A 13,290-nucleotide genomic window follows, 5' to 3' on the forward strand; every position below is an offset into this window, starting at 1 on the left:
GCCAAGAGATGCACCCTAGGGGCTGGGTCTGCATAAAAGGATGCTTTTTCTAATTCACAGGAAGGCCCAAATCAGCCAGCAGCCCTGTGGACAGAGGCCCAGGTAGAGAGCACCAGATCCCACAGACAGAGGCTTAGGCCCTACAGTGTCTCAGAACTTGGAAACCAGAGGCTTAGACCCCATTGAGAGCTTCTTCAACCCTATAGGTAAGGCTCCAGATTCTAGAGAGAAGGGCTCAGTTATTATTGGAGGGTGGGGTGGGGGTACTGGATCCTAAGGAGAAGTATGTGGGTCCTGTAGACAAGGGCCCAAATCCTCAAGCAGGACTCAGATTCTATAAATGGGGATTTAAGTCTTCTAAAATGGAATTCAAGTTCTAGACCAAAGAGGAAGCTTCCACTGGCTCTGGGTGTGGGCAGCCTTTCTGCTAACTATGGGCGCTACAGAGAGGAGCCTGTCCTTACAGAGCAGGGAGTATGGAGAGGCTGCCATCTGTGGCACCTAGAGTAGGTAGGTTAGCATCCTTGGGTGACACAAATCTCCCTAGAGCTGAGGAGTCTAGGGGGAGGGAGAGCTGTTTGCAAAGTCCCCCACTCCTCCCTAGGGGCCTAATTTATTTTCTGGCTCCTGAGAAGGAAGAGATCTCCTGGGGCAGAGGGGAGCCTGGGGAGGACAGAGCTGCTCTCGCTTGGCAGCAGCTAGGCACGGAGCCTATTGTGGATGGCACTGCCCTTCCCCCAAACCTGGCACCTGTGGCCGACTTGTGGTCAGGACCCCTGTCTTGCCAGGGATAGGCAGATGGAGGGTGCCTGTGTGTCCTCTCTCCTGAAGAAAAGAAGCAAGATAGCATCCTGTGCATCTCCCTGGGCACAGGTGGTTGCCTTGGGTTCTGAGAGCCCAGTCTGAGGCCTGGTTCTGCCTGGTCACTCCTAGACGAGGCCTCTCCAAAAGAGAAAAGGGGTAGATACTCCCTAGGTCTGGGTTCTGAGTCCCTTTCATGCAACTTCTACTTTCTAGAAAAAGAAGAGAGAAGAGGGGAGGAAGGTTCAGAAGAACTGTGTGGTTGTGTCAAGGGGTGCTTGTGGGTTGGTTTGTGAGAGTCATTGTGAATATGTACGTCTGGATGTGTGCTCGTATGTCTCTGTGTGTCTAAGTGCCTGTGTTTCTACGGATCTCTATTTGTCTGGTTGTGCCTCTGCCTGTGTGTGTGTGCTATCTGTGTGTCTGTATGTCTGCAGTCAAGTGCCTATGGTTCTATGATTTCTGCCTCTGGGTGTCTGTTCCTTTTTCCTGTGCTTGGTTTCACTGTGAAGACAACTGTGGTGAGAGCTGGAACCCAAGGTGCTCTGCCCTTTGCCCTCGGTGCAGCATCTAAGAGAGTAGGAGGGAGAATGCCTGGGGACACAATTGGCTGGACTGGGAGGGGGCCCTGCTTGGGAGTGAGTGAAGAAGCCTTTATGGCTGTTCCAGGAAAGACTGGTTTGCTCTAGCTAACTCTTTCCTTGGCCGCCTCCTCTGCCTTGGGCCCTGGACTGCCAAAGGCCCTTCCAGTCCCAGGTATTGACATTCTTGGGGGCTGAGCTCCTCCACCCCACCTGCAAGCAAAACAAGTCTCATGCCCTCCTGGGGACTTCAGGTCATCAGCTGTCAGGTCCTTGGTGCCAGCTGCGGGCATCTTTGCCACCCTCCTGTGCACACCTGACTCCTCATACACCTGGGAAGAGGGGACGTGGAGGGCCAGATTGTTCAGAAAGGAGGGGGGTCTAGACCTACTTATTGAGAGATCCTGGACTTCCAGCTTCTTCTCAAGTCTCCTCCTTCACACCATTCCAGAGATGAATATGCTCACACGAGACCCCTACCGTGGGCTTCCTAACCCTTCTCCTGGGAACTCCAGACTGGGGAGAAGGCTCAGGGCCGGCGGTAGCAAACTGAACCGAGGAGAGACAGGAGAGGAGAGCGCCGGCTCGTCCCCGAGGGAGCAGCACCAGCCCCTCCTCCCACGCGCCGCGCGCTCCTGCCTCGGGCGAGGCGGGGCCTGGGCGGGAGCGCGCCAGGGGCGGGGCTTCGGGGGCGCGCCCGGGCGGGTGGAGGGGAGGACTGGGGGCGTGGCCTAGGTCTGGGGGCTGGCGGCGGCGGCAGCAGGGAGCTGGGAAGCAGAGAAGCCGGGAGCGCGGGGCTCAGTCGGGGGGCGGCGGCGGCGGCGGCTCCGGGGATGGCGGCGGCTCCGCTGCTGCTGCTGCTGCTGCTCGTGCCCGTGCCGCTGCTGCCGCTGCTGGCCCAGGGGCCCGGGGGGGCTCTGGGAAACCGGCATGCGGTGTACTGGAACAGCTCCAACCAGCAGTGAGTCGGGGGCCCAGGGAACCCGCGCGTCCCGTGTCTCTGAGAGGGGAAGCCAGTGGGCCCAGGAAGTCCTGGAGGAACCCGGGGTGGGAGTCCTGGGAGACCACACTGGAGGCTGGGAGGCGAGGCAAAAGGGAATGCACTCTGTGGGCGTCTATGAAATTCGAGGCTGTTGGCGTATAGTAAGGAGGGCTCGGGCTGTGCTGGGAGAGGGCTCTGGGATCCCCCCGACCCCACCGCGGCTTCTCTTCACACCCGCCTCTGGAATGTCATACCCCGGTCCACATCCCTTCCCCATCTTCAACCTTTTCAGCCGGGGGTGTTTGGGAGTGCCAGTGTACTGGGGATAGGCCTCCGCAGTTGGGGGGCCCAGGTCTGACCTGTTTTCAGTGGAGAAAGTGTCAAGGGGTTTTGTCTAGGGCTCCTGCTCTTAAAAGTGGGATCCAGAGCTGAGGCAGGGAGTACGACCGAGCACCTCCCCCAGAACGAAGGCGAACCGGTGCCCTGGTTGTGTGGCTGCGCCAGATTGGGGTGAGCTGACGCTGGGTCTCCGAGTTGGGGGTCCCTGGGAGTGCCGCTTGGTTAGGATGGGAACGTGGGATACTGGCGATAGGGAAGGAGGCAAGGAGCTGTCGGCGTGTCACACACGCCCGGGCTGGGGACGGCGTGCGGCTCCAAGTGTGAGCGGGCGTGCGCGGCTGTCAGTGCGCGTGTGTGTCTGAGTGTGTGATTTGTGTGTCTGCGTCGGCGATGGTCTGGGGGTGGGAGCGGACGGCAGGTCGGGGAGGGGGCTGCTGTGGGTGTCCAGGTGGCCGGCCGCGTCTGGGTTGGGGTGGCTGTCGGCGCCGCCGCGGTCTGGGCGGGTGTCAGGGCAGCCGTGTGGTTTCCCGGGGTGTGTGGCTCGGCGGCCGGTGCCGGCTGCCGGGCCGGTTTCTCATTCTGATCAATCTTCCCTGCCCTTGTCTTCTCCTCCCCACCGAGCCGCCGAGTGTATCACCCCGGCAGCCTCCGTGTGTGTCTGTGTCTTGGGGGGGTTCCCTGGGGACACGGGGGTCACTGTCACACCTGCCCGGGCGGCGGCGGCGGCACTGCCTCTGGCTCCCCACCCCGGGGACGAGTCAGGAACAAATGGCAAGGCCCCAGGGGAGGGGGCCGGGAGGGCCGGGCAGCCGCGACCCCCAACCTCCCGGGGGAGGGGCTGCCGCTGGTTGCTTCGCTCTTTGTTGTTTGGGGCTCCGCGCCTCCCCCTCTCTCCTTCCTCGCGCCCGGAGTGTCAGACTGGGGGTGGGGATGAGCCAACGACGCCCCCCTCTTGCTTCCCATGGAAACCTCGGGGGCGGGGATGCGGTCCCTCCCCCCAACCCAGTGGGACTTGGAACACTCCGGGGGGCGCTGGGGATTACTCCCCTGCTCTCTCTGGCTCCTACCTCTCCCCCAGACTCACACGCCCGCCCCCGCCCCGCTAGAATCTGGCGGGGAGTCGAGAGCGCGCAGGTGAGGGGCTCCGGGTTCCCAGCCACCCTCGGGGTACCCCCGGTGTTCTCAGGGAAAAAGGAGCCAGGGGGATGCGGGATGGCCTTGGGGGGAGTTGATCAGGTTCCCCTCCCCCTCAGACACCTGGGCGCAGGTGAAAGCCCCAGGAGGGGGTGGGGGAGCCCGGGTGCCGTGAGTCTCCATTCTGCCCTCCCCACTCCCCAGCCTGCTTGGACCGGCAGAGGTAGGAGGGGGCGCGCAGCGGACTGGGAGGCCGCCGCCGCCCCCGCCTAGCTTTCCCGGCCTTTGTTGCCGCTGCGCCCGGGCTCCCCGGCTCCCTCACTGCGGCAGCCGCGGCCCCATAAATCGTGAGAGCGACGTGCTCCGGAGCCGGGAGTGGAGAGGGCCGGGGAGCTGGGGGCGGGGCCCGGCAGAGCCACAGGCTCCCGCGCCCCCTCCCCCCCGGTCACGTGAGCAGGGCTTCTGGCTCCCACCCCCCGTCACGTGCGGAGGGTCTCTGCCCCTTGGGGTCACGTGGGGAGGGTCTCGCGACCCCGCCTCCTGGGGTCACGTGGGAGGGTACTAGTGGGACACGTGCAACGGCCTTCTTTGACAGACCTGGGGGCAGTGCCCTGCACAGCGGCCGCGACCTCGTCCCCTGTCCCCCACTCAACCCCTCCATTTGGTCCCCTGGAATAGGTGAGACCTGCCTCTAGCCTGACCCAGGGACTAGGGATGAGGACACTGAACTGGTAGGATACAGGAGAGTGTTAGGTCAAGGGGTCCCAGTGCCAGGAACTGAAGCTGGGGGGAGCTGGCCAAAGGCCAAATATATGCCCCATCGCCGGTGCTTCATTTCTTTGCAGAACTGAGTGAGGGTGTTGCTATTCGCCCCTCTCTCAAGAAGCCTCAAGAACATCTCTCTCTAGCTGTCTCTCTTCCTGTCTCTTTATCTCTGAAATGTCCCTGTTGCTGATCTCTTTCATTCATACATTCATTCAACAAAAATTTATTGAGGCTTTGCTGTGTCCCTATTGGTCTCTCCCTGTCTGTTTTCTCCCGGTCACAGAGTCTCTGCCCTGTACCCCATCTCTGTCCCTGATTCTCTCCTTTTTCCTCTCTCTCACCGTCTCCGCCGTGAGTGGGCCTCTCTGGGTCTGCCTCTACGTCTGTCCCTTTCTCCTAGTGTCTCTCAGTTGTCATTCCCTTCCCTCCGTCTCTGGGTTTTTGGCTCCCCCACCCCTCTCTGCGTCCCACTCCCTTTCCCCTCTCTGTGACTCTGGTCTCTGTGAATCTCCCGTCCTGGTCTCTATATTTCTCTTCGTCTCTATGTGTCTCGCTTTTGGCGGGTCTCTCGCTCCTCTCCGCTGCTGCAGATCAATAAACCTTCGCCGCCGCCGCTGCCGCCTCTGTCGCAGGAAGGAGGGGCGGGGGTGTCGGGCGCGCTGCTTTTCCCCCACGGGCGGGAAGCCCGGCGCACGGACCCAGGATGGCAGGACCTGGCCCGCGGGGTCGCCGCAGCCAAGGGCGGCCGAGGGGCGCGGGGGGATGTCAGTGGGCACGCGGTTCCCGGGAGCGCTCTCACCCCGCCACCCCCGCAGCCCCAGCGCGCGGACTCCACGCCGCGCACACGTGGTCCGGCCTCGCCTGGTGGAGCGGGCGGCGCGCTACCTCGGGGGCGCGCGCTAGAGGGGAGGAGAACAGGGGTCCGGTCTTTCCATTCCTTCTCCAGCTCCCTTTGCTCTGTATCCCGGCGTCTGGGGCAAGGGCGCGGATTTAACAAGTTCAAGGCCCCTAGGGTCCTTTCCGCACTCCCTGGTCTAGTTAGACACCCTGTTTACCTGCCCCTAATTGTCCTAAGGGGAGAGGCTCTCTCCTTCCCTCTCCCCCGCCTCCGGTGCACTCAGGGCTGAGTGGGACCTGGCGCTCTGAGGCGGGGCGCAGAAGTGAAGGGGAGGGGTAGGGCTGCGCCCCCGGGGCGGTTCGAGCCGGGAGAAACTGACATAACGGAGTGAAGGGGCACCCCCGCCAGGTGGGGTATGTCGACACTCGTCTTTCTGAGAGAGAGGTGGGAGGCTAGTAGGGGGATGGAGTAGAGAAGAATAGAGAATTGTTTCAAGGGGCAGGGCACACCCCAGTCCCCAGATCCCAACCCCTCCCCGGCGGGTGCGGCTCTAGGTTGGGGAGGTGTGGCTCTGGAGGCGGAGTTAGCTGGCGAACTTCGACCAGGCCTAGCGGCACCTCCCTCTTCACTGCCTGGGCGAGAGAATGACAGATTGAATTAAAGTGCCTAAGCCAGCAGACATCCCGGTCTCCCAAGAATTGCAGTACCAGCCCCTCTGCCACTTGTCTGCCAGATACCGACTAGGCACAGCCATCCCATGAACCACACACCTAGCTTTGGTGTGTGTGTGGCGGGGGTGGGGGGGGCGCATTTCAGGCCTGTTACTGCCATCCAGCACAGAAATGAGTAAGAGGTGACTTCCCTTCACTTGTGGTCACCCGCAACCTTTTTATAAGGCTAGTCCTCACCCCATTGAGGAAACTGAGGTACCTGTAGGAATATCTCTGGAGTCAATTTATTTCCTGCTGGAATGGAGTGTGTTATAGGGGCAACCGGGTGGTGCAGGAGGGAGGGACTGCTTTGGAGTGGAACTGGAAATCTGGGCGAGGCTCAAGGACAGAGGCCCCAGTGTGGCTGTGCAGCTGCTTCAGGCCTGGCACCCGACTACTGGCGGCCCCCACCCCAAAGTCTGAGGAGAGGAATAGGAGACTATGGGGTTCAGCATGGAGAGGCAGGCCTGGGGTGGTGGCTGGGAGCCAGGCCTGGTCTAACCTGTTTTCCTGCTCCCAGTGCCCCAGGCCCAGACTCCTGCCCACCTGAGTGCCAGGGCCAGGGAGGGGCCTGAGTGACCCATCACTCCCATGGGAACCAAGTGGGGCTGATGGCATTCCTGATGACTCAAGGAAGCTGTGCCCATTCTTACTGGTGTGCCCAAAAGCCAGCTCACACCTGTCTGTCTCACCACCAGGCCTGGAAAGAGGTATTTGGGGAGGGGGTGGCACAGGCAAGGCCAGAGAAGTAGGGTAAGGTAGAGAGGGATCCTCAAGGCCCCACCCCAAGCAGGAGCCTCCAAGCTCCTTTCCCTAATGGACCTAATTACTGTTTGTGGAGCTGGGAGGTACCTGGTGACATGGAGAGCCAGTCCCTCCCCTCAGGGAGTTCCCAGGGACTAGGGACCCCAGTGGCTTGACATTTTGCCAAGTACCTCCATACTTTCCTGTGTCCATGACACCCCCCTTCACTATCACTGCCAAGATGTGTGCATTTCTACCCTAGAGAAATTAGGGAAAACCCCTGCCCACTTCTCTGAGTTCCTTTCTCTATTCAGATATTTCTCCTGTACCCACATCATTCAGGACCCACTATCAAGAGGGTAAAACCAACACTTTGATGGTGTCTAGTGAGGCAGGGGGGCTTGCTGGGGACTCAACATCCACTTCTCTGTTCCATGTAGGATCAGGGAAGTAAGAGGCACGGCCATCTTGTCTGGGCACTATGCCCACTCATCTGCCTAGCCTCATAGGGCGGGCCAGTGGTGCCCAGGTTGAAGAGGGAGGGGTATAACGAGGCAGAAGTTTCATCCAGTTGGCATGATGCCTTTGGAGCCTTAGTATTGAGTTCCTTAGTTCGCTGATTGGTTGTGTTCAGGTTATTGGAGACCTCATTGTCCATGGTCTCAGGGTGGAGGTCAGTGGATGCTTGTGGTACTGAAGGTACAGATGTCAGGGATACCGTAGAGACAGCATGTGCCAGTATGTGTGTGTCTTTGAGTGATACCCCAGGATGCAGCGTGCCCGACTGGTGGCCTCAGGGTTTCAGCTCCGACATGGCAGGGAGGCTGAGAAACAGGTTTGGGGGACAGTCCAAGTTTGGGCCATAGAGTCAGTGTTTCTGTGAGGGACATTCTGAAGGGGCTTCTAGGACATTCCAAAAGGGCTGCCAGGACCGATGGGCGGAGCCATAGTGATCAATGTCCAAAGGGTAGGAGGAGCAACTGAAGGAAACTGCCCAAGAGGGGCAGTTTGGAGGGCAGGGAGAGAATCTGAGGCAGCTGGGGGTCAACCAATACAGCATGCAAGCCCAGGACACATCCAGTCTAGCTTTTCTATGTGTATGCCGCCTATGAGTGGGTGGTGAGCATATTTGTGTGTGTGCCATGGAACTTATGCGTGTATATGCATGAAACAGCCATCCGTGCGTATGTGAGGGCAGGTCCTGTCGGACTGGCCTTCGGAATGGACTGGCAGCAGTAAAGAAGCATGGTGCGAGAGCAGATGGGAGAGTGCCCGCTCTCGAAAGGAATCGCTCCCACTCTCGCCCTTCCCTTCTATCCCTTCTATTCCTCCGCCCTGCCGGTGAATTATGGGGGTTGGCTTAGGGACGGAGGAAATCCGGGCCTGGGTCTGGGAGTCGCTGGGGCCTGCGCCGTTTCTGTGGTAACCAAAGCACACGTTCCCTTCCTCTGTCCTCCCGCCTCTTTTCCTTTTGGTGACAGGGCCGGGCTTCCCTGCGCCTTTGCTACCCTCTGGTGGCAGCCAGGGGAAGGACAGAACAAGAAGGAGAGGGCACGGAAGGCTAGAGCCGGAACTGGGGGCACTAGGGCCCTGGGGACAAAGCCGGGGGCTGAGAAGAGAGGAGGCTCGGAGGAAATGTCAGGAGGCTCTGGGGATCCAGGGGAAGGTCTGCGGAGTGGCGAAGTGGAACGCTGGCTGCCTTTGGGGTTTCTTCGCTCTGACCCGCTTCCTTTTCCCCCCTCAGCCTGCGGCGAGAGGGCTACACCGTGCAGGTGAACGTGAACGATTACCTGGATATTTACTGCCCGCACTACAACAGCTCAGGGGTGGGCCCCGGGGCGGGGCCGGGCCCCGGAGGCGGGCCGGAGCAGTACGTGCTGTATATGGTGAGCCGGGCCGGCTACCGCACCTGCAACGCCAGCCAAGGCTTCAAGCGTTGGGAGTGCAACCGACCGCACGCCCCCCACAGCCCTATCAAGTTCTCGGAGAAGTTCCAGCGCTACAGCGCCTTCTCGCTGGGCTATGAGTTCCATGCCGGCCACGAGTACTACTACATCTGTGAGTGGCGGCCCGGCCGGCGGGGCGGGGCTGAGGGCCAGTGTCACCTGGGGGCGGGGCCTCGGACGCGGGGACACCTGGCGGCTGTGTCTCTGAGTCATACCCCGCGGGAGGCGCGGGCATTGGGGGTCTCAGAGTTTCAGCTCAAACAGGGCCGGAAGGCTGAGAGAGGAGTTTGGGGAGTAGTTCCAAGTTTGGGCCGTAGAGTCATTTTTTTTCTGTGTGGGACATTCCGAAGGGGCTTCTAGGACATTCCAAGGGGGCTTCTAGGACCGAAGGGCGGAGCCATAGTCATCAATGCTCAAAGGGTAGAAAGAGGGGCAGTTTGGAGAGGGTGAAGAGAGTTTCTGAGTGAGGGCACGGGGCGCGAATTGAGAGACCGAGACTCAGGCCCCGTCTCCTCCCCAGCCACGCCCACCCACAACCTGCACTGGAAGTGTCTGAGGATGAAGGTGTTCGTCTGTTGTGCCTCCAGTGAGTATAACCGGCTGCCAGCTGCGCCCTCATCCTTGGCTCCCCTGCTTTGGGGCTCCCCTGGCTTCCTGGGGGCGAGGGTGGAGGGCACAAGCGAGGGGGTTCGCTCCCCAGCGTTAGCAGAGGGAGGGATCCTGGCCCTGACTCTCCCCTCCTCTCTCCCTACCCGCACCCCACCCCGCAGCATCGCACTCCGGGGAGAAGCCGGTCCCCACTCTCCCCCAGTTCACCATGGGCCCTAATGTGAAGATCAACGTGCTGGGTGAGTCTGCGCAGCGCCCTCTGGTGGCCACTGCTAGAACCGCAGCCCCCTCCCTGGTGCCTGCTCACCTCGCATGCTTTATCCTGCCGGCATCGATCCTCCCTGCCCCCTTGGTTGGTCCCATCCCCAGCTCCACTGCTGCTGCCGCTGCCGCTGCCGCGTGCCCCGCTCTGTTGCACGGCCCGGTCCTCACCAGTCTGTCTATCCATTTGTCCACAGAGGACTTTGAGGGCGAGAACCCCCAGGTGCCCAAGCTTGAGAAGAGCATCAGCGGGACCAGTCCTAAGCGGGAACACCTGCCCCTGGCCGTGGGCATCGCCTTCTTCCTCATGACACTCTTGGCCTCCTAGCTCTGCCCCCTCCCTGGGCAGGGAGAGATGAGGCAGGGCTGGAAAGGAGCAGGGAGCCTTTGGTCTCTTCAAGGGAAGCCGTGGGGCCTGGACTCCCATCTCTGATGGCCAGAAGTGGGGTCTGCACCATAAATCTGTGCCTGCTCCCTCTTTCCCCCCAGGCAGGCACAGTAGTGGACCAGGTGCAGGGACAGCCACAGGTCCCAGGTGGCCTTGTGGCTCTGGTAATGTTTAGTACCAAATTGGGGGACCATAAAGGGCAGTGCTCAGGACTCCCTACCCCCTGGTACTTTTCCCTGCTCCCTGGTGCCCGCCCCCTTCGTCCTCCCAGAGAAACAAATATGCCCCAGAGAGAACAAATCGCACTGTGGGAGGCACCCCATCTCTCTCCTCCAGGGGCAGAACATGGGGAGGGGACTAGATGGGCAAGGGGGTAGCACTGCCCGCTGCCCCCTTCCCCTGTTTACAGCAATAAGCACGTCCTCCTCCCCCCTCCCACCCCAAGGATTGTGGTTTGGATTGAATCCAGGTTTACAAGTAGACACCCCTGGGAGCAGGCAGTGGGCGAGGGTAGCAAGGGGTGGGCATTGGGGTACCAGGCAGGCATGTACAGACTCTATATATATATATAATGTACAGACAGAATCCCTCTCCTTCCTTAACCTCCTGACCTTCCTTGACTTCTCCTTCGAGCTTCAGACCCCTTCCCCACCAGGCTAGGCCCCCCTGGGGGTCCCCCTGGCCCCTCTTTTGTCTTCTGTGAAGACAGGACCTATGCAACGCACAGACACTTTTGGAGACCATGAGACAACAATGACCCCTCCCCTCCAGCCCTGAGCCGGACCCAATCCCAGGACCCTGTCCTGCCCACCCAGTGTGGTCCACACCCGTCCTCCTGGGCCTTTTTCAAGTGCTTTGGCTGTGACTTTCATACTCTGCTCTTAGTCTAAAAAAATAAACTGAAGATAAAAATAACTGAGTGTGTGTGATTTCAAGAGACCATCCATCTCCTACTACACTGGTTGAACCCCACAGGTCACAGGTCGCAGGGCCCAGGTATCTGTGTGGGGGGAACCCTGGGGCATTGTTCTGTGGCTTGGCCCTTTAAGGGAGGCAGCTCTGTGTGGAGGGAGGGCCAGGGACTTCAGAGCTGGGCCCAAGTGACTACAGGCAAATCATTTCACTTCCCTGAGCCTCAGATAGCCCACCAGTAAAACTGGGTTACATATCTCTCAGGATTAAATTAAATTAAGGATGAAATGACATAGGGAATATAAGGCTCAACCAATGATGGTTTTCTCCTTCTCTTGCCTTTCCATCTTGCGATCAGAAGTTCTTAACTGGACTCTTACGGAATTCAAGGAGTTTGTGGGCCTAGACAGGAAAAAAAAAAGTACATATTTTCACTCGCCTCTAACTGAAATTTAGCATTCTCTTCGGTACTCGGGCAACAAGCTACAAAAGTTATTGGCATTACCTGTGACTTTGTAACCAACAGAAATCACAGATGTTTTCATACTGTATTGTAGGTGTGGAAGAGGCCTTGAAACGTCCTTTAAATTATAGTAGTAGCTGTTGGACCTTCTTTGTTTTTAATGTGTTAATAAAGAAACATATATTACTATACAAAAAAAACTGAAATGGTTTGATATCTGTATTTTAACATAATTGGTTTCTTCTTTAATCCTTTATGATTTTGTTCTATTCATTTAAAATCATTAATCTGAGAAAGGGTCTGTGGACTTCACCAGATGGCCAAAGGGGTCCATAGCACAGAAATGGTTAATAACCCCTGCTATATTTTTTTTATTTGGAGCCTTGGTGGCACAGTGGCTAAGAGCTATGGCTGCTAACCAAAAGTTCAGCAGTTCGAATTCATCAGCTGCTCCTTGGAAACCTTATAAGGCAGTTCTATTCTATCCCATAGGGTCGCTATGAGTCGGGATCAATGGCAACGGGTTTGGTTTTTTATAGGGAAACACCAGGAGCTCTGGTGGTGCAATGTTTTAAAGGCTCAGCTGCTATCTGAAAGGTTGGTGGTTTGAACCCACACAGTGTTTCCACAGGAGAAAGACGTGGCAATCTGCTCCCCCTAACGATTGCGGTCTAGAAAACCTTATGGGGCAGTTCTCTGTCACGTGGGGTTGCTATGAGTCAGAATCCACTTGACAGCACCTAACAACAACATAAGGAATCACAGCTGGGAGTCTGCACATAACTACAGCACCCTGCATTGGTCAGACTAGAGGGGCCAGAAGGCAAAACATGGGAGAGAGGGTAAGGCAGTCAAAGATGGCTTCTCAAGATGGCTTCTCAGGAGCTGTCAGTCCTGCACAAGCAGGTGCTGCATAAAGGGGCGGGGATTGGGGCTGAAATCCACCCCAGGCTTTACTTGCCAAGTAAAGTGCTCTGGTCCAAGGAGGGGGTACTTTTTTCCTATTGCCAAGCTGTGCACCAGTGGGACTCCATCCCACCGAGGTTCTCTAACTGGGCAGGCTGGGTCCTGGATGAGTGCCCTTTCTGTGTGCCCCTGTGGCTCCTGCCAGCTGCATTACGAGAGGGAGCCCTTGGCTGCAGGGACTGTGTCTTCTCCCACTCTGTACCCATAAAACAAGAAATGAAATTTCAGCTGGAGCTTGGGGACTGCGTGGGTTTCCCACTGGTGGAGTGAGGAGTGGGGGTGTGAGAGAACACATAGGAAAAGAGCCAGGGGCAGCCAGTGGACCAGTCTAAGGCTCCCTACCGGGCAGACTTATTTATCCAATCATTCATTTATTGAAACAACACTTACTGAGTACTTTTCAAGGGCATAGTTTGTGCCTGACTACTAACCGAAAGGAGCTCTGGTGGCACAGTGGTTAAGAACTTGGCTGCTAACCAAAAGGTTAGGAGTTGGAATCCATCAGCTGTTCTTTGGAAACCATATGGAGCGGTTCTACTCTGTCCTATAGGGTTGCTATGAGTCAGAATCGACTCGATGGCAACAGGTTTGGTTTTGCGTTTCTTAAGCAAAAGTTTGTCAATTTGAATCCACCCAGTGGTGTCACAGAAGAAAGGCCTGGCAATCTACTTCTGTAAGGTTATAGCCAACGAAAACTCTATGGACTTGACAACAGTGGGTTTTGTTGAGGGCTAGGCTCTATCCTGGGTACTGGGGATAAGAAGAAGACAGTCTCTCTCTTCAATAAGCTCATACTTTAGTGTGTGTTGATGTGTGAAGAGAAATAAGTAATACACACACACACATAATGA

The 13,290-nt window shown here is 58.0% G+C and overlaps 1 protein-coding gene across 1 annotated transcript; it reads left to right on the plus strand.

Moving 5' to 3' along the window:
• Positions 1–2,215: 2,215 nt before the first annotated feature.
• Positions 2,216–11,543, plus strand: EFNA3 (ephrin A3). The gene is made up of 4 exons (XM_064282664.1): positions 2,216–2,343; positions 8,639–8,952; positions 9,361–9,426; positions 9,611–11,543. The coding sequence occupies exons 1-4, from the start codon at positions 2,216–2,218 to the stop codon at positions 10,036–10,038; spliced, it is 936 nt and encodes a 311-aa protein (XP_064138734.1). The 3' UTR covers positions 10,039–11,543.
• Positions 11,544–13,290: the final 1,747 nt, after the last annotated feature.

Source organism: Loxodonta africana, chromosome 3, assembly GCF_030014295.1.
Source record: "Loxodonta africana isolate mLoxAfr1 chromosome 3, mLoxAfr1.hap2, whole genome shotgun sequence".
Taxonomy (NCBI): domain Eukaryota; kingdom Metazoa; phylum Chordata; class Mammalia; order Proboscidea; family Elephantidae; genus Loxodonta; species Loxodonta africana.

Coding starts and splice junctions, on each gene's coding strand:
- EFNA3 (XM_064282664.1), top strand. CDS start 2,216: ATGGCGGCGGCTCCGCTGCTGCTGCTGCTGCTGCTCGTGCCCGTGCCG. Junction 8,953..9,360: donor CCACGAGTACTACTACATCT/GTGAGTGGCGGC, acceptor TCTCCTCCCCAG/CCACGCCCACCCACAACCTG. Junction 9,427..9,610: donor GTTCGTCTGTTGTGCCTCCA/GTGAGTATAACC, acceptor CCCACCCCGCAG/CATCGCACTCCGGGGAGAAG.